General features: G+C 46.0%; 1 protein-coding gene across 7 annotated transcripts in view; it reads left to right on the top strand.

Annotated features, from left to right (window-relative positions):
• The window catches only part of MORC2 (MORC family CW-type zinc finger 2), a 61,454-nt gene that overhangs the window by 16,423 nt on the left and 21,029 nt on the right, over positions 1 to 24,002 (top strand). For 4 of the 7 annotated variants that reach the window (XM_054844569.1, XM_054844568.1, XM_054844570.1 and 1 more), the window contains 6 exons: positions 2,369 to 2,459; positions 7,373 to 7,481; positions 8,762 to 8,921; positions 8,998 to 9,109; positions 11,419 to 11,544; positions 17,489 to 17,568. In XM_054844569.1, coding sequence (XP_054700544.1) covers positions 2,369 to 2,459; positions 7,373 to 7,481; positions 8,762 to 8,921; positions 8,998 to 9,109; positions 11,419 to 11,544; positions 17,489 to 17,568 — 678 coding nt within the window. Of the gene's footprint in view, positions 1 to 2,368; positions 2,464 to 7,372; positions 7,482 to 8,761; positions 8,922 to 8,997; positions 9,110 to 11,418; positions 11,545 to 17,488; positions 17,569 to 24,002 lie in introns of all 7 variants that reach the window. The other 3 variants (XM_054844571.1, XM_054844572.1, XM_054844573.1) reach the window with 2 other exon arrangements.

The following is a 24,002-nucleotide window of genomic DNA, read 5'->3' as shown; positions in this document are numbered from 1 at the left end:
AGATCAGGACCTTCTTTAGTGTATTCTCAACTGGAGAATTTGGAAATATGAGAGGACTCTCCTCAAAGGGTGAGGCCAGGTCTGACTTCAGTGGCTGCTTTCTGACCTGTAGCGGGGAAGCGGGGAGGTATGGCTGGTGACCTGTTAGCGGGGGAGCAGGCAACTGCCTGCAGGGATGTTGGTGGTGTGCTGTAACAGCCTGTCTGTCATCCAGAAGGGTGTTTTGTTGCTGTCCTGGAGGACCAGCAGTCAGGAACTAAACAGCTCCGTTCCTCAGTTCTTCATCCCAGGCATCTGATGTTTCTTATTAGGAAACTTTTTATCTGTGCCCTTGATTCCTTTTCTTGGGCTCAGAAGATCAATTTGCCATCTTGAGCAAATTCCTTTGGATTGTTTTTTCTCTTGTCTGTTTGGCAAGATCACATCACCCCCCTTTTTGTTGCCAGGGAGTGAGTTTGGTTTGTTGTTGTTTTTTTTTTAAATCCAGTAACTCTGAGACACGACAAAATGAAGACAGTGTGACTAAAATAGCCTTAAGTGAAACTCCCTCCAGAGACTTAACTCAAAAATGCTGGGACAAAAATCATTTGTACCTTAATTCTTGGGAGGAGGTAAGGATTAAATTTCTGCCAAAGACAGCAAGCCTGGAGCAGAGAGATGCTCCCTCGCAGTCCCCTTTGCTCGGCATCATCTTTGCCCCTCTGCCCAGAAAGAAAAATCTTTATAGGCTGGTTTTGGACATCCAGCATTGAGTGATAAACCATATGGTCACCTTTTCTGAGAGAGGAAATGCTTCAGACAATTACTCTCTTCCCTTTTTAGGCTTCTCAAAGTTTTCTTTAAAATAGTTGTTGATACAACTTTTTGTATGGCAAAAGGGTTCCAGTAGCTTTCTCTTCTTAGAATATCCCCTGTCCTCTTTTCTGACTAGGCTTTAAAACTAACACAGTAATAGTAATAATAGTAATAATAATCATATCATCATCAATGTCCTTACCCACACCTCCAAATACGAGATAATCTAAAATTTTTTTGTTTGGCTAGAAAATACTATAGTAGACTGAAGGAAAGGAAGAGGTACTCTCATCCAGTCAAAAGTTGGTTTTGAAATAGTTGCAGACCTCCGTTATGAACATACTGAATTGAGGCAACGTGATGCTTGCACAGTTGTTCTCCTGTATTTTTGCCTTGTAGTTTGTGGCTTTAAACCTGAATGTCACTTCAGTGGAAAATGGCATTCTGACACCCAGCTTGGTGATTTTGTGTTAGACCAATGGTATTAGTACTAAACCTCTTACTGTACAAACTCACTGTCAGTACTGGTGGACTTGGGTAAGTCTCCTGTGTGCTTAAATCCAGCTTGTCCACAGGCTCAGCCTCTGCATAGCTGGCTGGTGGGGTGAGATGTCCTGTGCTCCCTCACAGCTTGTATACACATTTGAGGGCTGTAATTGTTGTTAGCCTTCCTGTTAAGGCACTTCATGTTCCTTGTCTCTGGAATTGCATTTCATTTCTCCCAGTAAACTCTATGGTGAAATGATTGCTATCTCTTCGAGGAAGGGAGAGGAATTGTTTTGCCCTATGGATGATGTTAAAATGCTTTATCCCTTGAACAATAGAAAGACTTGAACTAAAAATGACAAACCCTCTCAGCTGCGAAGCCATCACATCCTTTCATTTTGTCTGTGCTAATAAAATACTCTGTTAATTGCTGTGGTACTTGCTAGTACTGCCTTTTCACCCACAGCTGTCCTGCTGTCAGTACTCCAGCAATCTGCTGCAAAAAATAGCTTTTGTCTTACTAGTGCATTAATTAATCATGAGTGTTCAGTTCAACACTGTGAAGAAAAAGTAATGTTTATCCTAAATTCAAGACCTTTTTTATAGTACTGACTTATGCTCTAATGCCAGTGGTTTTGAGTCTGTGGTGTCAGCAGTACCCACAGTACAGCAGAGCTGCAGTGTCCCAGGGTATGTTTTGGTTTGTGAGCGTGTCGATAACCTTGGTGGACACAACAGATCATCTTCTGGACATTCTTTTGTGTAAAAAAAAAAAAAAAAAAAAAAAGAAAACAAATGTCTTTGTGCAGTTCAGATGGGGCACTGGGCTAGCTTGAAACTTAAAATTATTTTTGTCAGCATAATGGCATCTGTACAAAGCTTTTGATAATGTAAATGCCATCAAGCAATGTATATCGTACAGGGCTGTATGGTCGAGCTTCAGGATGAGTCTTTGGCTTGGGCTTCTGGACTCTTCCATGCTATAGTCTTTCCATGTTAGTTAGTGGTGAATAAGTTTATTTAAGATGTGAGTGTGTGTGTCTGTATATTAAAATAAACATTTTTTGTTCCTTGTCTCTTGTTCTAGATGAAGCTGCCAGTGTTATTCAATTTGGTAAATCAGCCAAGCGATCACCTGAGTCAACTCAAATTGGGCAGTATGGGAACGGCTTGAAATCGTAGGTATAACAAAAGCCAACCTCCTGAGATTATGGAGGTTAGAGTTGAGATAGTAAATGTGTTTTTGCTTGGGGGTGTACATCTTTTTCCAGGGAAAAAAAAAAAAGCAGATGAAATCTAAATAAAGATACTGTGGTTGGGTAAACAGCTCAATAAACATCTGCTGTGGTTCTTCAGTGGACAAGAAGCCTGTCCAAAGCTGATGAGAGTGTTTTGCCTCTACATTTGCATGGTGCAGAGGGTGCAGATCAGAGCTGGGGAAAAAATGATAGAGCAGGAAACAAAACCTTAATACTTCTGTGGCAGACAGATCGTAAAATTGGAACAAAAAAGTGCTGCAGCCTCTCACTAGGAAAGTTGTCTGGTGCAGGTCAGGTGGACTTACAACTTTTTTTCTTAAATCAAACAAATGCATGGAGAAGGGGAATTATGGAAAGAATGAGAGGAGGAGTTGGGATCAGTGGCAGAGGAACAGAGGTGGGCAGGAAATCTTAATGGTTGGAGGGGATTTGCTAGGAAAGAGAAGTGTTTGCTGTGGTGAACTGGTGTCTTTGGGAAAGTTAGAGGGCTTTTATGGCTTACTCTGATCAGCTGTTCAGCTTTATGCTGTTCCATGTGGCTTGATTATTTATACGCATCCTACTGGGGAAATCTGTAGGACTCTAAATCTCTGAAAATATGTATATTTTAATATAAATATTTATATTAATATATTGATAAAATTTTATATATTAAAAATATAAAAATATTTATATTTTAATATAAATAAATAGAGGATGTAAGGGATCTTGAGATAACTGTTGATCCAGCTGCAGTGCAGGACAGATCCCAGATCCTGCCTGTGCACTTCAGGTCAGATCTCTGTCCTGTTCTTAACCTTGACCAAGAGACATACTATGTTATGGCTGAGAAATGCAGTCTGAAGCCTAAACATGAGAAAGGTGAGCTTTGATATCGTATTAAGCCAATCTACAAAGAACTGAACTGAGAGAACACTAATCCTTCTTTTGAGGTAATGTTAATTTTCCTGTTCAGACTTTTTGGATGAGCTGGATAATAGGGTAAAAGAGAAGGCACTGTTGGGCACAGGAGAGTGGGGAGGGAGGTGGGATGGTGCCTTTTTGTGACAGCTAGCTATGAAGTTGCATTAGCTGAAGTGTCAGTGAGTCTTTTGAGTTAGATATTAGGAAATAAATTATCTGTCTTCCAGAAACTTGTCTGCTGCTATTCATTCTGCATACAGTGAAATGAAGTGTGCGTACACTTTCTCACTTACATTTCTGCTCATATATTTGAAGGTTATTGTCATACCATACCTTAGTCATCTTTTTTAGATTTTGGGGAAAAAAAAATAAAAAAATTTTTTTGAACTTTCTGCATAGTGTAAGCCTGGAAGACCATGCTGTACTAATGCATCTTTTAATTGTGAGTAGTGTTAAATGTTTTGAAATGTTATGAAAACGTCCAGATTGAGATGTCTTTTGAAAGGAATGAGATGTTGCTGCTTTCTTCTGCCTTACCTGGTTTTGGCATCTCATAATTGAATGTAATGGCAATCACAGAATCCCAGACTGGTAGGGCTTGGAAGGGACCTCTGGAGATCATCTAGTCCAATCCCAGCAGGATCACCTAGATCACCTCGAGCATGTTGCCAGGATCGTGTCCAAGTGGGTTTTGAATCTCTCCAGAGAAGGAGACTCCACAACCTCTCTGGGCAGCCTGTCCCAGTGCTCAGTCACCCTCAGAGTAAAGAAGTTTTTCCTCGTATTGAGATGGAACTTACTGTGTTCCAGTTTGTGCCTGTTGCCCCTTGTCCTGTCACTGGGCACCTCTGAGAAGAATCTAGCCCCATCGTCTAGACACCCACCCTTTAGATATTTATAAGCGTTGATGAGATCCCCTCTTGGTCTTCTCTTCTCCAGGCTAAACAGACCCAGCTCTCTCAGCCTTTCCTCATACAAGAGATGTTCAAGTCTCCTAATCAACTTTGTAGTCCTCTGCTGGACTCTCTCCAGTAGTTCCCTCTCTGTCTTGAACTCGGGAGCCCAGAACTGGACACAGAACTCTGGATGTGGCCTCACCAGGGCAGAGTAGAGGGGGAGGAGAACCTCCCTTGACCTGCTGGCCACGCTCTTCTCAATGCACCCCAGGACACCATTGGCCTTTGTGGCCATGCGGGCACACTGCTGGTCATGGAGAGTTTGTTGTCCACCAGGACTCCCATGTCCTTCTCCACAGCACTGCTTCCCACCAGGTCAACCCCAACCTGTACTGGTGCCTGGGGTTATTCCTCCCTGAGTGCAGGACCCTGCACTTGCCCTTGTTGAATTTCATTTGGTTCCTCTTTGTCCAATTCTCTAGCCTGTCCAGATCTCGCTTAATGGGAGCACAGCTTTCTGGTGTGTTGGCCACTCCTCCCAGTCATTGATGAATATGTTAAATAAGACTGGACCCAACACTGACCCTTGCGGCACACCGCTAGCTACAGGCCTCCAACTAGGCTCTGTGCTGCTTATCACAACCCTCTGGGCCCTGCCATTCAGCCAGTTCTCAAACCACTTCACTGTCTGCTCATGCAACCCACGCTTCCTAAGCTTGCTTATGAGGATATTATGAAAGACGGTGTCAAAAGCCTTGCTGAACTCAATGTAGACAACATCCACTCTTCTCCCTTCATCCACTCAGCCAGTCATGCCAACACAGAAAGTTATCACGTTTGTCAGGCAGGATTTCCCCTTGGTGAATCCATGTTGACCACTCCTGATAACCTTCTTTTCCTCCACCCCAGAATGAGGTGTTCCATCACCTTTCCAGGGATGGAGGTGAGGCTGACTCACCTGTAGTTCCCTGGGTCCTCCTTCTTTCCCTTTTTGAAGACCAGAGTGACATTGGCTTTCCTCCAGTCCTCAGGCACCTCTCCTGTTTTCCATGACCTTTCAAAGATGATTGAGAGCAGCCTAGCAATAACATCTGCTAGCTGCCTGAGCACTCATGGGTGCATCCCATCAGGGCCCATGGATTGGTGGATGTTGAATTTGCCTAGATGTTCTCTAACCCGATCCTCCTTGACCAAGGGAAGGTCTTCCTTTTGCAAGACTTTCTCTCCTACCTCCAGGGTCTGGGATTCCTGAGGGCTGGCCTTAGCAGTAAAGACTGAGGCAAAGAAGGCATTCAGTAACTCTGCCTTTTCTGTATCCTCTGTCACCAGGGCACCCACCTCATTCAGCAGCGGGCCCACATTTTTCCTAGTCTTCCTTTTTCTGCTGATGTATTTGAAAAAGCCCTTCTTGTTGTCCTTGACATGGCTTGCCAGTTTTAATTCCAAGTGGGCCTTAGCCTGCCTTCTTGCATGCCTGTGTTCTATGACTACATGTCTATATTCCTCCCAAGTGGCCAGTCCCTTTTTGCACATTCTGTAAAGTTCTTTCTTCCCTTTAAGTTTTTCCAGGAGCTCCTTGCTCATCCATGCAGGTCTCCTTCCTCCTTTGCTTGATGTCCTGCTCTTTAGGATGCATCGATCTTGAGCTAGGAGGAAGTGGTGCTTGAATATTGACCAGCCCTCTCGGGCCCCCTTACTTTCCAGAGCCCTAACCCATGGGATTCTCCCAAGCAGGTCTTTGAAGAGGCCAAAGTGAGCTCTCCTGAAGTCCAGGGTTGTAATCCTATTGATTGCCCTGCTCCTTCCATGCAGGATCCTGAACTCCACCATCTTGTAGTCACTGCAGCCAACACTGCCTGCAGCCTTCACATCCCCAACCAATCCTTCTTTGTTTGTTAGTACAAGGTCCAGCAGCACCCCTCTCCTCGCAGGGCTCCTCCACCACCTGTGTTGTCATCAGTGCTCTGCTGGAACCTCTTGGACTGTGTGTGCCTGGCTGTGTTGCCTTTCCAGAAAATATCAGGGTGGTTGAAGTCCACAGTGAGGACCAGGGCCTGTGATTGTGAGGCTACTTCCAGCTGTCTGTAGAAGGCCTCATCAACTTCCTCTTGCTGATCAGGTGGCCTGTAGTAAACACTCACAACAGTGTCACCTGTATTAGCCTGCCCCTTAATCCTTACCCATTAGCTCTTGACTCATTCTTCATCTGCCCCTGTGCGGAGCTCAGTACATTCCAGTTGCTCATAAAGAGCAACTCCACCACCTTGCTGGCCTGTCTTTCCTAAAAAGTACATAGTCATCCATGACATTCTAGTCATGCGAGCTATCCCACCATGTCTCTGTGGTTGCAATGAGATCATGGCCCTGCAACCGCACACAAATCTCTAGTTCTTCCCCATGCTGTGTGCATTGGTGTACAGGCATTTCAGAGAGGTAATCAAGCGTGCAGGTTTCCCTGGAGGGTTGCAAGAGGGTCCACCATAGCCATACTCACCCTTGAGGTGGTTGGCTTTCTGGTTCTCACCTTGGGAGGCAGTTACGGGACATTTGTTGCTGCTATGGCTGGCCTGGCTTATTCCCCTGTTGGATGCGATGGCATGAGCATTGCCACTTTGGACCCCACCCCCCAAGTCCTTCAGTTTAAATCCCTCTTCACCAAGTTGGCCAGCCTGCTGCCAGAACGTCCCGTTGTCATATAAGCCAAAACTCTTGTGATGGCACCAGCCACGTAGCCAGGAGTTGATATGCGTTATACCTCTATTTCTGGCTGCCCCCTTTCCTCCCAGAGGTAGAATGGAGGAAAAGATAACTTGGGCACCAATGTTTTTCACTTTCGCCCCCAGGGCTTTGTAGTCCTCCTTGACTTCTAGTTGAACCCCCAGGTTCCGGCTCGCAGTGTCATTCATGCCCACGTGAAAGAGTAGCAGTAGAGCACAAGTCTGTGCTCTTGAAGAATTAAAATCAGTAATGGGGTCTGCTTTCTAGAAAGTGTTGTGCATCAGATGTAACATGCAGACTGAAATCTGTCTCCAGGGGTTCCATGCGGATTGGGAAGGACTTTATCCTGTTCACAAAGAAAGACAATACCATGACTTGCCTCCTCTTGTCACGGACGTTCCATGAGGAAGAAGGCATCGATGAGGTTTGCATGTACTTTGTTGTAATGAACTGATATGGTGAATGCTGTCTCATCTGAACTTTCCCAGCTCTCCCAGGAGAAGAGTCTGTGTCAGTGTTGCTACCACTCTGGTTGGATCCATGTATGGTTTTCCCTTGGTGATACACTTGTTTGGGTTCTGCAAAGTCATCACAGATTTTTTCCTTTTGGTTTTAATTCTGTTTCAGAGGTCTGTCTAAACTACAGCAAGTTCGAAGGGCTCGTTTCAATCACTTAAAGTTGCTTATGCTGAGATCAGGACATGCCCAGACTTCTTGCATTTTCCTTTTCCCACAAAATTTGAGTTGGAGTTGCATTTAAAATTATTGCTCTGATTTGATTTTCTGTAGAGACCTAAGGTGTGATTGAAGTTGCTACCCAGGGGTCACAAACTCCAGATATGTCTCTTCTTTCGGATTTTTTTTTTTTTTTAAATAAAAAAATCAGTGTGGTTCTACCATTGAAAACTTGTGTATCTTAATAGATAATTCAGGCATTGTTGTTCTGTATCCAGACTCTTAACAGGGAAGTATTTTTCTGCTCAAGCACAAGTATTTTCCAGGCAAGGCGGATAATGAAAAGTTTTAAATTTCCACTGGGATAGTATCTAAGAAAGCATTCTCCATTGTGATAGTAGAGCTAGTGGCCAGCTGATGGCTGAAGCAGGTTGGGAACAGTGGTGTAGTTCCCACAGTGGCTCTGGAGCCAGAAATTTTGGCTTGACCTCAATTCTAAAGTGATGATGGGATTCGCTGTCCTTGATAGGCAGCTGCAGTCTGTAATTCTATATGTGTTTTTGTTCTAAACAACAGAAAATACCAATAACCGTGCTAGAATCCTGTAAAAATAATAAAGAGTAAGATAAGGATAAATATGAGTGAAGGATATTTGAGTTCAAGGGAGAAGTTAAGCACAGAGGTTGACATTTTTAAAGCAACAGAGTTTGGGTGGTTTTTTTAGTGTTATGAAAGTTGTTACAAGAGGAGGAGAAAAAAAAGCCATTGAGTGTGTGAGTAGCCAGTACCGTATCGGTTACTTGGGAATGGTTCATTCTAAGACTAGATTTTGTAGGAAGGCAACTCAGAGGCTGGCAAAGAGGGGTCCTCGAGCATTTGACAGATGTACAAACCACTGAAAAGTTAGGAGGGACTCTTGCAGTGACTTGGAGGGCTGTTGGAAGGGGTAAGTCACTCAGCCATGATCTGCAGACGGGGCTGACTGGAGTGGGTGAGCCTGAGTTGCTCTTGGTATGATGCAATTTGCAGGTCATCGTTCCCCTGCCCACCTGGAATGCATGGAGCCGGGAGCCTGTGACTGACAACATGGAGAAGTTTGCAATTGAGACGGAGCTAATTTACAAGTATTCCCCTTTCAAATCAGAACAGGAAGTGATGGAGCAATTTAATAAGATCCATGGTGAGAAAGGTACGTATGGATGGTGCTGGTCATGGGCATTTGTGGTTTGGCTGGGATTCACCTGATCAACTTGTTACTTTCTCAGGCACCCTGGTGATCATCTTTAACCTCAAACTAATGGATAATGGAGAGCCAGAGCTGGATGTGACTTCTGACCCTCGAGACATTCAGATGGCAGAAACACCCCCAGAGGGAACGTAAGTGTGACGAGTGTTACAAGCCCTTGGGCTCCTCTCAAATTATGTGTAGGGTTTGGCTATATGCTGCGTGCATGTGTTTTTGAAAAGCTTCTCTTTCTGTGGCAAATAGGAGAATTTAGAAGGTCTTTAGTTGGTTCTTTAGCAGCCTGGAGTTCATGTATGTGTCATGGTTTAACCTGGCAGGCAGCTAAAACAACCACACAGCCGTTTGCTCACTGCCCCCTGCAGTGGGACGCGGGAGAGAATCAAAAAGAAAAAGGTAAAACTTGTGGGTTGGGATAAAGACAGTTTAATAGGACAGAAAAGGAAGAGAATAACAACAACTACAACAATAATAATATAATACAAAACAAGTGATGCACAGCACAATTGCTCACCACCTGGAACTGATGCTCAGCTAGTTCCTGAGCTGTGCCCCTCCTGGCCCACCCCCCAGTTATATAGGGAGCGTGACGTCCTATGGTATGGAATATCCCTTTGGCCAGTTGGGGTCAGCTGTCCTGGCCATGTCCCCTCCCAGCTTCTTGGGCACCACCAGCCTTCTCATTGGCAGGGCCACGTGAGAAGCTGAAAAGTCCTTGACTGCTTGGCAACAACTAAAACATCAGTGTGTTACGTACATTATCCTCATCCTAAATCCCAAACACAGCACTACTCCAGCTGCTAGTAAGAAAGTTAACTATCTCAGCCAAAACCAGGACAGTGTATAAATGGCATGCAGGCATTATGGTTGTGTGTTTGGTGTGCATGCCTGCATTGCTGTGTCTCAGTTTAGTCAAAGCAGCAAACTCAATGCCCTTCTTTAGGCACCTTAAAACAAAGGAGCCTTAAGCTGTAGGTTTAATTTTCTACACTCGTCAAAGATGTTTTTGTCAGAATGACAGCTGGTCATGAGTCTGTGCTGCTCTCAAACTGATGTTCAGTTTTGTGATTAAATGAACCCTGACAAAATGCAAGGTGCTGCGCAGGTCAGCCTCCATGAGCAGATGGTATGGTTGGGTGCAAGTGAGGTGTATCAGCAGGTCTTTCTGGGAGAGGGGCAGCTCCTGGACTTGCTGCAGAGGAGGATGAAGGATGTGCTCAGAGGGCAGCTGGAGGAGCAAAGGGCCCTGTTCAGGGAGAGCTGAGTGTTTGCTTAGCTTATTGGGGAGGGATTCTGACGTGAGCCTTCTGGAAGCTTTGTTCACTTGTAGCCTGAAAAGGAAAAACTGAGCTGAGCTGAGCCAAATGCTTGGTTGAATGTGAGAGCTCCATGGGCACGCCTAGCAAGCTTTACCTTTTTTATGAGATTACATGCTTCTTCCCTGAAGTGCTTGAATTTCCCATAGAAATACAGTTTCAAACACTGTAAACCTAGGTATTTCTGTATCTATTAGCTTGATGTTATTGAGTACACAGGTGCAGCAAACTCCTTGGGTACGTCCAGGGATCTAATATGCTTCTCAGTTTCTTTAATGCCTGCTGGTGAGCTTTCATGATTACCACTGAATCACTGGAAGGAGCTTCTTTCTTCTGACCTTGTGACAGCATTTCTGTGTGTGGTCAGTGCCGTTTCTCAGTCAGAGCATACTCCTGACTAACCAAAGGGTAAGAGAATGCTCTGGCGAGCGGGGCACGCGCTTAGTTTTAGATGGTCCAGTTTATTATCCATCTGTATTCAAAACATCCTTTTCAAGCTACAGCAATATGTACATCAGTGTTTTGTAACAGTATTTAAAATGTACAGCTCAATAGAAAATCTCTGTAGAAGACATAGGTAGAAAAATGTAAAAAAAAGCCTCACTTAATGTAGCTGCATGGTAATTAAAATAGAAAGGCCTTTTCTTTTACCTAGTTTTCTTGCTGAAGGTTGTCTCTGGCTTTTTTTGAAGTAGATGGCTATGAGCTGAGACTGTAACAGTTACAGGTGGGTGAGGTGTGAATCCTGCCACAGGTGCTTAAAATACATCAGGCATAGTGCAGAAGTGGGGAGGTGCTTCTGTTGGTCACTTGGCTCCTGTGTAGCAGTTTCTTGGGCAATTAGAGTCTTGTTCATTTATTTGGATAGAGGAGGAGGCTCTGTGACATGCCTCTTCTTAATTGGAGGGGAACAAAGGGGGAAAAATGAAGGAAAGAGAAAGCGGTATGCGGACTGAAAGAGACTTCAAGATGAGCACTCTGACTAAAGAAACACTGGTTACTCAGAAGGTGGATTGATGGAGTCATCTTTGGGCTACATGGCCCAGACTGGGAGAACGTCTGCTGGTAGTCCTACAAGGAAATGCTAAGCAAACCGCTCAGTCTCTGTAAGCATCCCTCTCTTGCAGAAAGCCTGAGCGCCGCTCCTTCCGTGCCTATGCTGCTGTGCTTTATATCGACCCCAGAATGAGGATCTTCATAAATGGACACAAAGTACGAACCAAGCGGCTTTCCTGCTGCCTGTACAAGCCAAGGTGAGTGTTGGACCCAAAGTCTGCAGATGTGTGGGACCTTTTGGAGTTTCCTTATAGAAAAGGTTTAGCATTTTCCTCTCTGGGTGTATCCTGCATAATTTCATGTTAAAGCCACAGAAACAGATCGTAAGAGAATGGGATGTCATAGTGACATCATGGAAAAAGAGGTAGATAGCGGAAAATCTAATGCCTTTGAAAATCACATGAGTAATTTGTGCAATTTGGCTCCCTGTCAGAGCAAACAAATGAAGATACTGATTGTTCAAAATGCCATATCCATACAAAACTGTTGGGTAACTGGTTTTGTTTTTTTTAAGTAGGACAAGGAAATTAGAATTATTACTGAAAAGAAACTAGACTGAGCACTTTGAAATAGTTGCTTTGAAAATTAACTTTCATATGTAGCTGATCTAGGTATGAATAGAAATTGGGAAATACCTTTCCCTATCTTTCATTTAAATTCCCTTAAACAAAAAATTTGGAAGTGAGCTGAGGTGTGCTGCCAGTTGGCTTAACAGGGACTGGAAAAGTTTGTAAGGATGGAAGGGGAAAGGAAAACATGTATTTAAGTCTACTTGAGGCAATAATGTTCTTCTGTCCCTGAGAGCACACAGGCTGCATTCTGGATACCTTAACATGATTTGTCTTACTAAAATTGTAGTAATTTTATAGAGTATTGTTGTAGTTTAACCCCAGCCAGCAACTGAGCCCCACGCAGCCGCTCACTTGCTCCCCCCCCAGTGGGATGAGGGAGAGAATCGGAAGGGTAAAAGTGAGAAGACTTGCGGGTTGAGATAAAAACAGTTTAATACGTAAAGCAAAAGCCACGCACGCAAGCAAAGCAAAACAAGGAATTGATTCACCACTTCCCGTTGGCAGGCAGGTGTTTAATCTCCAGGAAAGCAGGGCTCCATCATGCCTAACGGTGATGTGGGAAGACAAACGCCATCACTTCAAATGTCCCCCCTCTTCCTTCCTCTTCCCCCAGCCCCTTACATGCTGAGCATGATGTCCTCTGGTCTGGAGTATCCCTTTGGTCACCTGGGGTCAGCCGTCCCAGCCCCGTCCCCTCCCAACCCCTTGTGCACCCCCAGCCTACTTGCTGGTGGGGGGTGTGAGGAGCAGAGAAGGCCTCGAGGCTGTGTCAGCACTGCTGAGCAGGAACAAAAAAATCCTTGTATTATCAAAGCTGTTTTCAACCCAAATCTGAACCATAGCCCCGTACTAGCTACTATGAAGAACATTAACTCTATCCCAGCCAAAACCAGCACAAGTATTTGTGGATTGTTTTAATACAACATTTCACATTGCAGTCGTGTTTCAATAGTATGGGCCCACTGTCAACCCATCAGGTACTTTTACTAACCACAGTCTGATGTCACACCACTGATTGCTGCCCTAAGAGCCTGGCCAGTTTTCAACTTGCAGCAGGTCTGTCAAGCTCATACCTCCTCAGCTTCTTAAATGAAAATGTGGGAAACAGTATCAGAAGCTTGACCAAAGTCAAGGGAGGTTACATACTCTGCTCTCTCCTTGTTGACCAAGCCAGTCGTTTCATTGTAGAAGGTACGTGCAGCTTGACTTGCCACTGTAAATCCTGATTTGCTGGGTAGAGAATCTCTGAATTTCTCACTGTGTTTTGCCTACATGTGAGTGCCATGTGCTGCTTCCTGTTGTGCTGCAGTTCAACAAAAGTACTATGGAAAGAAAGCAGAGGAGGAGGGCACAGGTTTTTATCTCATCAGAGACTTGCAAGTTTCTTGCAAGACTCAGAGACAGGATGCCATTGCTGTGGGATGGTGCTAGCATTGTCATGATAATATAACATGGACCAGGTCATCCCAGATGTTCCTCTGCTTCAGTGTATTCCCTTTTTCAGGTGGTCAGTAGTCAATGCCTGGGGAGGGATATGAGAATTTTGTCATATACCATAGGACTATTTTCTGTTGAGGAGAGGCTGTTTTTAGACAATTTAGACAGCAGGTCTTCTAGGTCCCTATCACCAATTCTGTATCTGCTTTTCATTGTTTTTGGGGAATAGTTGCAGCTGTTTAAGGGGAAGTTCAAGTTGTAACTGCTCAGCAATGGCAATTCGTGACCAAGGAATGATGTGACATGGAGAGCAAGAAAGCCCAGCCGCAGAATGGGTTACACTGGTGGATGAGATAAGACATGCTGCAGTATTTTCTCATAACAGTGATGTAATGCCACATGCTCAGGGACCAGTTGTGGTAAATGGAGCTGGTGCTGGGGGATGAACCCAGCGCTGGGCTAAGGTGCCCCATGCTGATACTCACAGGATCGGTGCTGGTGCAGGTGTATCTAACAAATCAGCTTGTGCTGCATCTCTGCAGACTCCTCGTAGATCTGCTTGTGATGGTAGGTCAATAAAATATTCCCAACACTGTAAAAATATTTACATTTAAAATCCCCACTCCTTCAGTAGAGAAATAAACTCTGTGCAAACAAGGTTTTCCTGTAGAGTACAGTGTAGATCTTCTTGGACTTGGGGCTACTTATCATAGCCTTACCATGTCTTTCTGGAGAGCATCCAGACTGCTTCCTTCTGGTCTCACACTCCTGACACCAGTTTTGGGCTCCAGAAGCTGCATGGCAATCGGGATGGGCCGTCGAAACCTTCACCATGTATTCTGAGAGCCAGCACATTCCTTGGGGTAGGTGCCCACGCTGTGCCCTGGACGGGTTGTGGAAACTCGATGTTTTACCTTCAGATACCTGGTGGCTCTTTCCTGAGGGAAAACCAGTAAATCAGTCCATTCTGAGAGTGGAGTTACTCTGCTTTTACAGCTATAGGTGATTTTTTTTTTTTCTTTTGTCTCCCTGAACCTGCTGAAAAAGGGTTGCTTATGCTCTGGATTTTCCCTTCAGAGTTGGAGCCAGAGCTCACACATCCCCAGTTAGCTACATGGCTTTGAGTGCTCTGCAGGTTAATACTACTCCCCTGCACTTGCACCGAGACTCTAATTTGTATGGGGACGCTGGGGTGAAGTGTACCACCATTAAGGTGTTCCATTAGAGGACAGTTGATGCAGCAGCGATGTTCACCTCTTTAGCTGGTTTTTGCAGAGCCTCAGTAGCCTAGGCCAGGTAGCTGTTGAACTTTCCTGGTCCAGCAAAGGGATGGGTAACAGGCAGTGAAACCTCTCCTGTCTGACAGCCCAAGCAGATGGTGTGCTGCATGTGGTACCTACTTAAGGGCTCTTTGCTAGTCTTGGGGGAAGTGTCATGATTCCTGAGCTTAAACAGGTATTAATTTTATTCATATCTTCCTGATAAAGGCCAGTGAACTGCTGTAAGGGACTGCCATCCATCTGTCAGTATGGAGATACCTCTGTCCATCCATATTGTTGGTTTTATAAGAAAGTCTGTTATAAACCAGCCTGGCATGCAAAGGGCAGGGCATTACCTGATTGTGAGCTGACAAATGAGTCCTGATTGTGGTCTTTTTACATACTTCTTGGCGAACTTTGGGCCAGGTGTCTTTCTGTTTGAAGTGATGCTTTCATGTCTTATGTTGGACATTGGTAGGTACAGTCATCGGCTTGTCTCTCTGCCCTCTGGTCTGCTTTCAAGATCTGCTCAGGAGGATTGCCTTCAGGAGGTGGTGGCTCCCCTTCTGCAGTAGGGCTGTAAGTTAGATTGCTTTCATTTCTGAAGGAAAAGCTTGTACAGTGACTTATCTGCAGCTAATGTGTCGGTGTTAGAGAACAAAGAATGGAAATCCATCATGGGCTTCAGGGTATTTAAGTGCCTTTACTGAAAATTGAGGTTTTGCAGCCGTTGCACTGTTCTTCATCAGCTCGTCTCCTGAGCTGAGTACTTGTTTTCCTTTTGTCATCTGCCCTTTCTGGAAGCCGTGTCTCTGTGGGTAGAGGCTTCTCCATACCTTTCTGGAGCCTGGAACGTCCCAGCGGCAGGGACAGGCCGGTTTTGTGCAGATCCTTCACCAGTGTTTGCAGGTGTGATACCACAATACCAGCCTCCCTGGGGATGGCTTGTGTCTCCTGAAGGATTGCTTCCACCTGTTCCCTCCTGCAGTAACTGAGCTGCTTTAGCAGCGTGGGCTGTGCAGATAGAAGTAGCCAGGCCATGTGCAAGGGTGTCTCTTCACAAGGTCACTCCAAGGCAGTGGTAATGAACGTCTTGAAGCTGGGAGAGTGTGTTTTACTATTGCATCCTGCAGACTTCTCGTCTGTCTGATCTGTTTCCATACGTCTTTGCTAGATATGCTGTTCCAGACCACTTGAATAGGAACTTTCCTGGATGTGGCTGAAGTCGTTTGATGTTGGAAAGGAAGTGAAACAGGAGAGCGGGCATGGTGACGGCTCATGGTGCCTATCTGGGACACCCTGCAATTGCTCACAGTGCACCCTGTTGCAAAGTGGGTGCTGTCCATAAGGTCCCCTTCAGGTACTGCCTGCCTCATGAGCTGGGCATGTTGAGATCAATCAGCTTCACCCTGCTTCTCCTTTTTTTTTTTTCTCCTCATGAAAGTCAGGTGGGATGTGGATGAGGTAATTTAATTACGCCTACATGTTGAAAGCAGTCTGGTTTTCAGAATGTGTTCTCTCTCTTGGCCCCAGGTAGCTTTAAACGCCCTTAAATAGATTGGAAGAGGTGGTGCCACCGAAAACCTGAGTCTGCATCTCCTAACATGGTTATTGGGTGATTTCTGGAAGAGTTAGCACCTGCCTGCTTTTTCCTCAGTGAGGAGATCCTTATGAATAGCAAAAAATGAGTTTATTAAATGCAGAAATATATTTAAGTGGACTGTGCTTGTGGTGTGAATTTTCCAGGTTTGGGAACAAGGGATTTGTGTTGGTGAGACTATTTCTGACATCAGTATTGACATCCATGTGTGCTCGCCCACAGAAACATACCTAAACAAAATTTTTCATCTGTGCAAGGTGATTTCTCATGGATCCTGATAGATTATCTGCCATTTGGGGGGTTCTTGTCTCTCATTGGGATCTAAATGTGTTTCCTCCTACATTAATAAATTGGTCGTTCAAGACTTATGTCCTTATGTGTTTCCCCCTCTCTGTAAAAGCAGCATTTCTAGTGGCTTTTGCTTTGACTAGATGCTGGAGAGGTTTCTTTTTTCATAAAAAGTTATTTGGGATAGGATTTTCCTCTTGATACATCCAAAACCTTCTGTCTTAAGGCGGTTTGAGTTTCTGCAGGCTCTGATCAGCCTTCTTGGTGTCATCTTTTCCCCAGTTACATGCCTCTGCACAGAGGTGATGCATACTCACGAGCTTCTGCCTCTTAAACACGCCTGCCTCTCTCACTCTGCAGTAGTCAGTCAGATTGTGATCTGCATTTGGCATGTTACGATATAGGGAAGGTGAAACAAGCCACTGCAACTCAAGCACAATTTACAAGGTTGTGAGTCAGATGTGTAGCATACAGAAATGTCCTGAAACTTTAGAGCTGAAACTTGAAGCTGCGTTCAGAGAGTTGCTCTGCCACTTAGAGGCTTTGAGCTAGTCCTGCATGGAGATGGGCACTGTCAGACTGCACCTGTGGAGAGCTGTTTGCAGGAGAAAGGAAGGGTTATTTATCTATAATGGGAGGTTTTTGAGAAGCTTTCCATATATATTCACTCCTTTCTGCTTCTGAAGAAGTTATTCCTCTAAACCTTGGCATTTCCTCCAAGACAGTGGTTATATTTCATCCCCACTGGCTAATGCAGAAGGGATGTTGTGGTTGCAGCCACTACTAAAGCACCTCTGACTTAAAATTTTTGCCTAACTGTATCCAAAAATGCCCAGTTCCTGATATGTAAACCTCCTTCTCCATTTATTGAACCTATTGAGAAGGGTAGAGTAGCATGTGGAGACCTTATTCTCTCATACAGTGATGAAATCTTGGTTTGACCTTACTGTTGAGTTTGCTGATTAATAAGTTTTGATCATCACAGGATGTACAAATATACTTCAAACCGTTTCAAGACCCGTGCAGAGCAAGAGGTGAAGAAAGCAGAGCACATGGCGAGGATAGGTGAGTGTTGGGGGTATGCATGCATCCTGATTTTGCTGTAGCGAAGGAAAGGACTGAAAGAGGCTTCCTTGCTGGATATGACCTGAAATTGCTTGCTTCTGTGATCATTGTGGTTGCTCAGGAAATCAGTTATTACAGTGACTACAGATGACCCAGACTTACTTCCATGCAAAGGAAGGAATGTACATTGTTCCTTAAGAGCACTTCCTCTGGGGAATACATGTACAGAATAACCCTTGGAGTCCCAGCTTGGAGTCTGCCCTTGTCCATCTGAAGCCCAGCTAAGCCCTGTTACCTGGCAGTTCAGCTCTCACCTTTTGCATATGGTCCCCTTCTGCTCCTTCCCTGTTGAGGCAGTTGTTCAAAAAACCAGGTTTTTATTCTGTTGCTTGACGTAAAGTGACCGATCTGGGTGTACAAGGGAGTCCTGGCTTGTTTCTTGGGGGTTTTTTCCCCCTTCAAGACATACCTGTTGTCCATCTAGTCTTCCCTTCCTATTAAGTACTGTAGTCCTCAGGAGAAAGCCAGTTTGACATTATTGGATATTCAGCATATAAAAATTACATAAGCATATAAATATAGCATATAACTTCATTAAATTTGCACAAATTTAACATACTAAGCAATCTCCCTAACCCCTGATGGGGAAATGCCATAGTGAAGGAGGAATCTTGGAAGTTGTAAGACATTTTGACCTATATTTTCTGATAGGTTTCATAAATCAGTCAGAGGCATGTGTCCTCTCTCCCTCTGTAAGAGCTGCTCTAGGCACGTGCCACGTGTGTGTGCAGGTCAGATATGCAGGTGACAGTGCCACGTTCCACCTGTGCAGAGTCATTAAGGGCAGTGTGATTTTTGACCTTGCCCAAAGCAAAGCAGCAAAATGAAATTGTGTGAATTGTTATGTTCCCTATTCATCCTTTGTGAAGTACAACCTAACAAGATAGATGTGAAACTATGAAGTTTAAGCAGATTTTATTCTGTGCCTCGATCCTCATAGATTAATTTATTTTTTAGATGGAATCCTATAGCCAAAGCAGGTGTTCAGCACACACTTGGATTGCCTTCAGGAAGGCGCAAATAGCATGGTTTAGAGAGGCTTCTTTCTTGCAGCAACCCTTGAGGCCTTCATGATGTTTAAAATGTGAGCTTTAGTGTCTTGACACTGAAGAATACTGCCATTCAGTGTCCCAGTGCTAAGAACAGATACCATTGGCATGGAAATGTAAACTCATTTTCATCATCAAAGTTAGCCTGCTGCCGCTGGTGGTGAAGTGTGTGCTGACCAAAGGGCTTTGAACATGGTGGTGAAAACACACAGCAGACCTCAGACTGTTTTCCGCAAGGTTTGATCACATGAAGCCTCCAGGACTAAACATTCTTGTAGCATTAACCTCAGCTTCAACTGCACAGATCTCCTCTCTTTTCTTCTAGGAAAATGAATTTAATCTGTAACAACCAAGTTCTCTTATTCTGCTGCTGATAGAAAAGATGAATTTCTCATCATCTCTAGCATAGGTTTTCTCTTGAGGATTGCGGTGGGTTGACGCTGGTGGACACCAGGTACCCCCTAAAGCCAGTCTATCACTGCCCTCCTCAACTGGAAGGGGGAGAAAAAATAGAACAAAAGGCTCGTGGGTCAAGAGAAGGACATGGAGAGATCACTCACCAATTACCATCACAGGCAAAACAGACTCAACTTAGAAAAAATTAATCCAATTTATTACCACAAAAACAGAGTAGAGCAATGAGAAATAAACCCAAATCTTAAAACACTTCCCCCCACCCTTCCCTTCTTCCCAGGCTCAACTTCACTCCCATTTCTCTCCCTCCTCCCCCAGCGGCAAAGGGGGACGGGGAATGGGGGTTGTGGTCAGTTCATCACACGGTGTCTCTGCTGCTCCTTCCTCCTCAGGGGGAGGACTCCTCACACTCTGCCCCTGCTACAGCGTGGGTTCCCTCCCACGGGAGACAGTCCTTCACCAACTTCTCCAATGTGAGTCCTTCCCACGGGCTGCGTTTCTTCACGAGCTGCTCCAGCGTGGGTCCCCCACGGGGTCACAAGCCCTGCCAGCAAACCTGCTCTGGTGTGGGGTCCTCTCTCCATGGGGTCACAGGTCCTGCCAGGAGCTTGCTCCAGTGCGGGCTTCCCATGGGGTCACAGCCTCCTTCAGATGCCTCCACCTGCTCTGGCATGGGGTCCTCCACAGGCTGCAGGTGGAAGCTCTGCTCCCCATCATCCTCCACAGGCTGCAGGGGGACAGCCTGCCTCACCATGGTCTCTTCTCCAGGGGCTGCAGGGGAATCTCTGCTCTAGCACCTGGAGCACCTCCTCCCCTCCTTCTGCACTGACCTTGGTGTCTGCAGAGTTTCTCACATCTTCTGACTCCTCTCTCTGGGTGCAAAAGCTGCTGCTAGGTTTTTTTTCTTCCTTCTTAACTCTGTTATCCCACAGGCGCTGCCACCGTTGCTGATGGGCTCAGCCTTGGCCAGCAGCAGGTCCATCTTGGAGCTGGCTGGCACTGGCTCTGTCAGACATGGGGGAAGCTTCTACCAACTTCTCACAGCAGCCACCCCTGTAGCCCCCCCACTGCCAAAACCTTGCCACACAAACCCAAACCAAGGATGCACACAGCTCCTAGGAGGGATCTTCACCAGGGAATGATTTGCAGTTTTCTCTTTCAAAACTAGAGGTGCGTTGTGAGAAATAGTGGGTCTCAGCTGAGCTAACCGCAGTTCCAGTGTGCTGTGGCTGCCTGCCAGGAATGTACTGGAACCCATCATACTGTACAACTCTACTGAGGGATTGATGAGTCTCTGGAAGTAGCTTATGAGCTTGTTGAACCAAAATTTATGATTACTGAAAAATAGCTATAGGGGAAAAAAAAGGAAAAAAAAAAGATGTATGGGCAGCTATGACTATTGGTGACATAGCTTTGGTATATCCAAGAACAGCTGCGGCTCAGGAGTGAAGACATACATACATTTAAGATGAGGAAAAGCCACTTTCATTCCCTGGGAACTGACTTCCTGCCTCAGGTGATAAGCAGGAGCATCCAGATCCCTAAGTGAGCGGATAGACCCAGGAAAAAAGTACCATTCCTGGGCAAGGTAGCTATGAAAGACCACCAGCTGCTCTCTGTGTATTTCTGAACCAAGACTGAATACTGCACCAAGGCGTCTCAGTATCGCCATTGCCTAGTTTCAAGAAACCCTCTTACGAAGTCTGAAGAGCAAACAAACAGAAAAGGTGAGGAGTCACGTGGGTGTCCCATACTGAAAGTCATTAACAGCTGTGTTCTGCACTGGATACGAGTCCAGGGTATTTTAGTGTGTCCAGTGACTTGCTTGGCAGTCCCATGCCGTGCCTGTTGTCCTGTGGGAGGACATGGATTCTAGCTGCTGTATGCTTATCAGCCCACTTAGGGCATGCATTTTTGCCCATTAGGGCCTCAATCCTCTGACTCATGGGATCGTTCCGTGTCAGCCATGCCTTCTCAGTTGTCATTGCATTAGTGGAGCAGGTTTGACCTGTGCCCTTACGGGTCACTGCTGTGGTCTTCCCTCTAGACACAGTTGCATTTAGCCCACCAGTTTTTGCCATACAAGCTTTGATTTAAATGGACCAAGTGTTTTAAGCTGTCTCCAAACTCCTGCGTTTTCATGTTTAGCCAAGCTGTGTCTTGATGATGAAGCTGGTCGCACAGTGCAGCTCTGCTGTGACTTGCTTGGTAAGCTGCTGTGAACCTTGGAGTATGCGTCTGTGGGAATTAGTGGAACAAAACTCAAATGTAACACTGCATAGTAAGGAAAGGTGATTTTTATTGTAATGGTCTAAGTTGACTGTGCCCGTTTGCATTGCCGTACGTGCACACACCAAAAATGTGCATTTCTGCAAGTAATACTGACCATGGCATGGAGGACGGTTGGATACTGGTTATCAAACACTGGCTACAGCATCTGGATTCCTTCTGGCTGGCAACTGAGTGTGGCTTTTTGGAGAGGTGCTTGGTAATCTCTAGGAGCCAATTGTTATCCTGTCATCTTCTTGCCTACCTCATCCTCTGTAAATCTTAGGCAAGGTTGCTCCTCCACTGTTGCATTTCCTTGTTTTGGGTGTCTCACAACGGCAGTTTGTCTCCCTGTTGGGACAGCAGGGAGTGAGATGGCTCATAGGGTGTGCTGCAACGGCGCTGCTGCCCTCCTGCTACGGAGATGCAGGCCTGCTGCTCACCTTGGTGTAAGCCACGCCATCCCTCAGTGCATACCAGCTGTATTTCCAAATCGTATCTGTGCCTGTCAGCGTGCACCACTCTTTAAGAATCATAGCATCATTTTGGTTGGAAAAGTACTTGAAGATCATCAAGACCAACCATTAACCCAGCACTGCCAAGTCTAACCACTAAACCATGTCCTAAGCACATCTGCACGTCTTTTAAATCCTTCCAGGGATGGTGACTCCACCACTTCCCTGGGCAGCCTGTTCCAGTGATTGACAACCCTTTCAGTGAGCAAACTTTTCCTAACATCCAATCTAAACCTCCTCTGGCACAACTTGAGGCCATTTCCTCTTGTCCTATCGCTTGTTACTTGGGAGACCGACCCCCACCTGGCTACAACCTCCTTTCAGGTAGTTGTAGAGAGTGATAGGGTCTCCCCTCAGCCTCCTTTTCTCCAGGCTAAACACCCCCAGTTCCCTCAGCCGCTCCCATCAGACTTGTGCTCCAGTCCCTTCACCACTTCGTTGCCCTTCTCTGGACACGCTCCAGCACCTCAATGTCCTTCTGGTAGTGAGGGGCCCAAAACTGAACACAGAACTCAAGATGTGGCCTCACCAGTGCTGAGTACAGGGGGACGATCACTGCCCTGGTCCTGCTGGCCACACTGTTTCTGATACAAGCCAGGGTGCTGTTGGCCTTCTTGGCCACCTGGGCACACTGCTCGCTCATGTTCAGCCTGCTGTTGACCAATACCCCCAGGTCCTTTTCTGCCCAGCAGTTTCCAGCCACTCTTCCCCAGTCCTGTAGCGTTGTATGAGGTTGTTGTGACCCAGGTGCAGGACCCAGCACCAAGCCTTGTTGAACCTCATACAGTTGGCCTCGACCCATCAATCCAGCCTGTCCAGATCCCTCTGCAGAGCCTTCCTACCCTCCAGCAGATCAACGCTCCCGCCCAGCTTGGTGTGATCTGCGAACTGACTGAGGTTGCACTCAATCCCCTCGTCCAGATCATTGATACAGATATTAAAGAGAACTGGCCCCAATACTGAGCCCTGGGGAACACCACTTGTGACTGGCTGCCAACTGGATTTAACTCCATTCACCACAAGTCTTTGGGCCTGGCCATCCAGCCAGTTTTTTACCCAGCAAAGCATATGACCGTCCAAGCCATGAGCAGCCAGTTTCTCCAGGAGAATGATGTGGGAAACAGTGTCAAAGGCTTTACTGAAGTCCAGGTAGACACATCCACAGCCTTTCGCTTATCCACTAAGTAGGTTACCTTGTCATAGAAGGAGATCAGGTTGGTCAAGCAGGACCTGCCTTTCATGAATCCATGCTGACTGGGCCTGATTGCTTTGTTGTCCTGTATGTGCCACGTGATGGCACTCAAGATGATCTGCTCCACAACCTTCCCTGGCATGAGGTCAGACTGACAGGTGTGTAGTTCCCCAGATCATCCTTCCGGCCCTCGCAGATGGGCATCACATTGGCCAACCTCCAGTCAACTGGGACTTGTGCTTTTAACCTGTGATTTATCATTTTTTCTAGTTATCTTGCATGTAAACATTTCCATTCATACTTTATTTGCACCAGTTTATTTCTGTTAGAAATCTCTACAGTTGATGAAGGCTGCGGTGTCACTGCATCCTCTTTCAGAAATTTCCATGCTCGGAAGCGAGCACAGGGAACATTGTGGCAAGGTTGGTGCTGCATCCACAGCACACATGCCTGAGTCAGGTGCTTGCAGGTGGCAGCTGCAGCTCCAACTTTCCCTGCCCAAGCAGGGCATTACTTGCCAGTCCATGTTTACCTCTGTGGACCTCGTGGCCTGTGTGATGGAGGAAGATTGGTCACTCAACTAGTTCGTAGAATCACAGAATGGTTTGGGTTGGAAGGGACCTCAAAGCCCATCTAGTTCCAACGCCTTGCCATGGGCAGGGACACCCTCCACCAGACCAGGTTGCCCAAAGCCCCATCCAACCTGGCCTTGAACACTTCCAGGGGTCCAGGGGCAGCCACAGCTTCTCTGGGCAACCTGTGCCAGGGCCTCAGCACCCTCACAGGGAAGGATTTCTGCCTCACATCCCATCTCCATCTCTCCTCCTTCAGCTTCAGGCCATTCCCTTTGTCCTGTCACTCCCTGCCCTCGTCAACAGTCCCTCTCCAGGTTTTCTGTAGCCCCTGTAGGGACTGGAACATGCTGTAAGGTCTCCC

Source organism: Grus americana, chromosome 16 (genome assembly GCF_028858705.1).
Source record: "Grus americana isolate bGruAme1 chromosome 16, bGruAme1.mat, whole genome shotgun sequence".
NCBI lineage: Eukaryota > Metazoa > Chordata > Aves > Gruiformes > Gruidae > Grus > Grus americana.
This window is presented reverse-complemented; position numbering and strand designations above follow the sequence as displayed.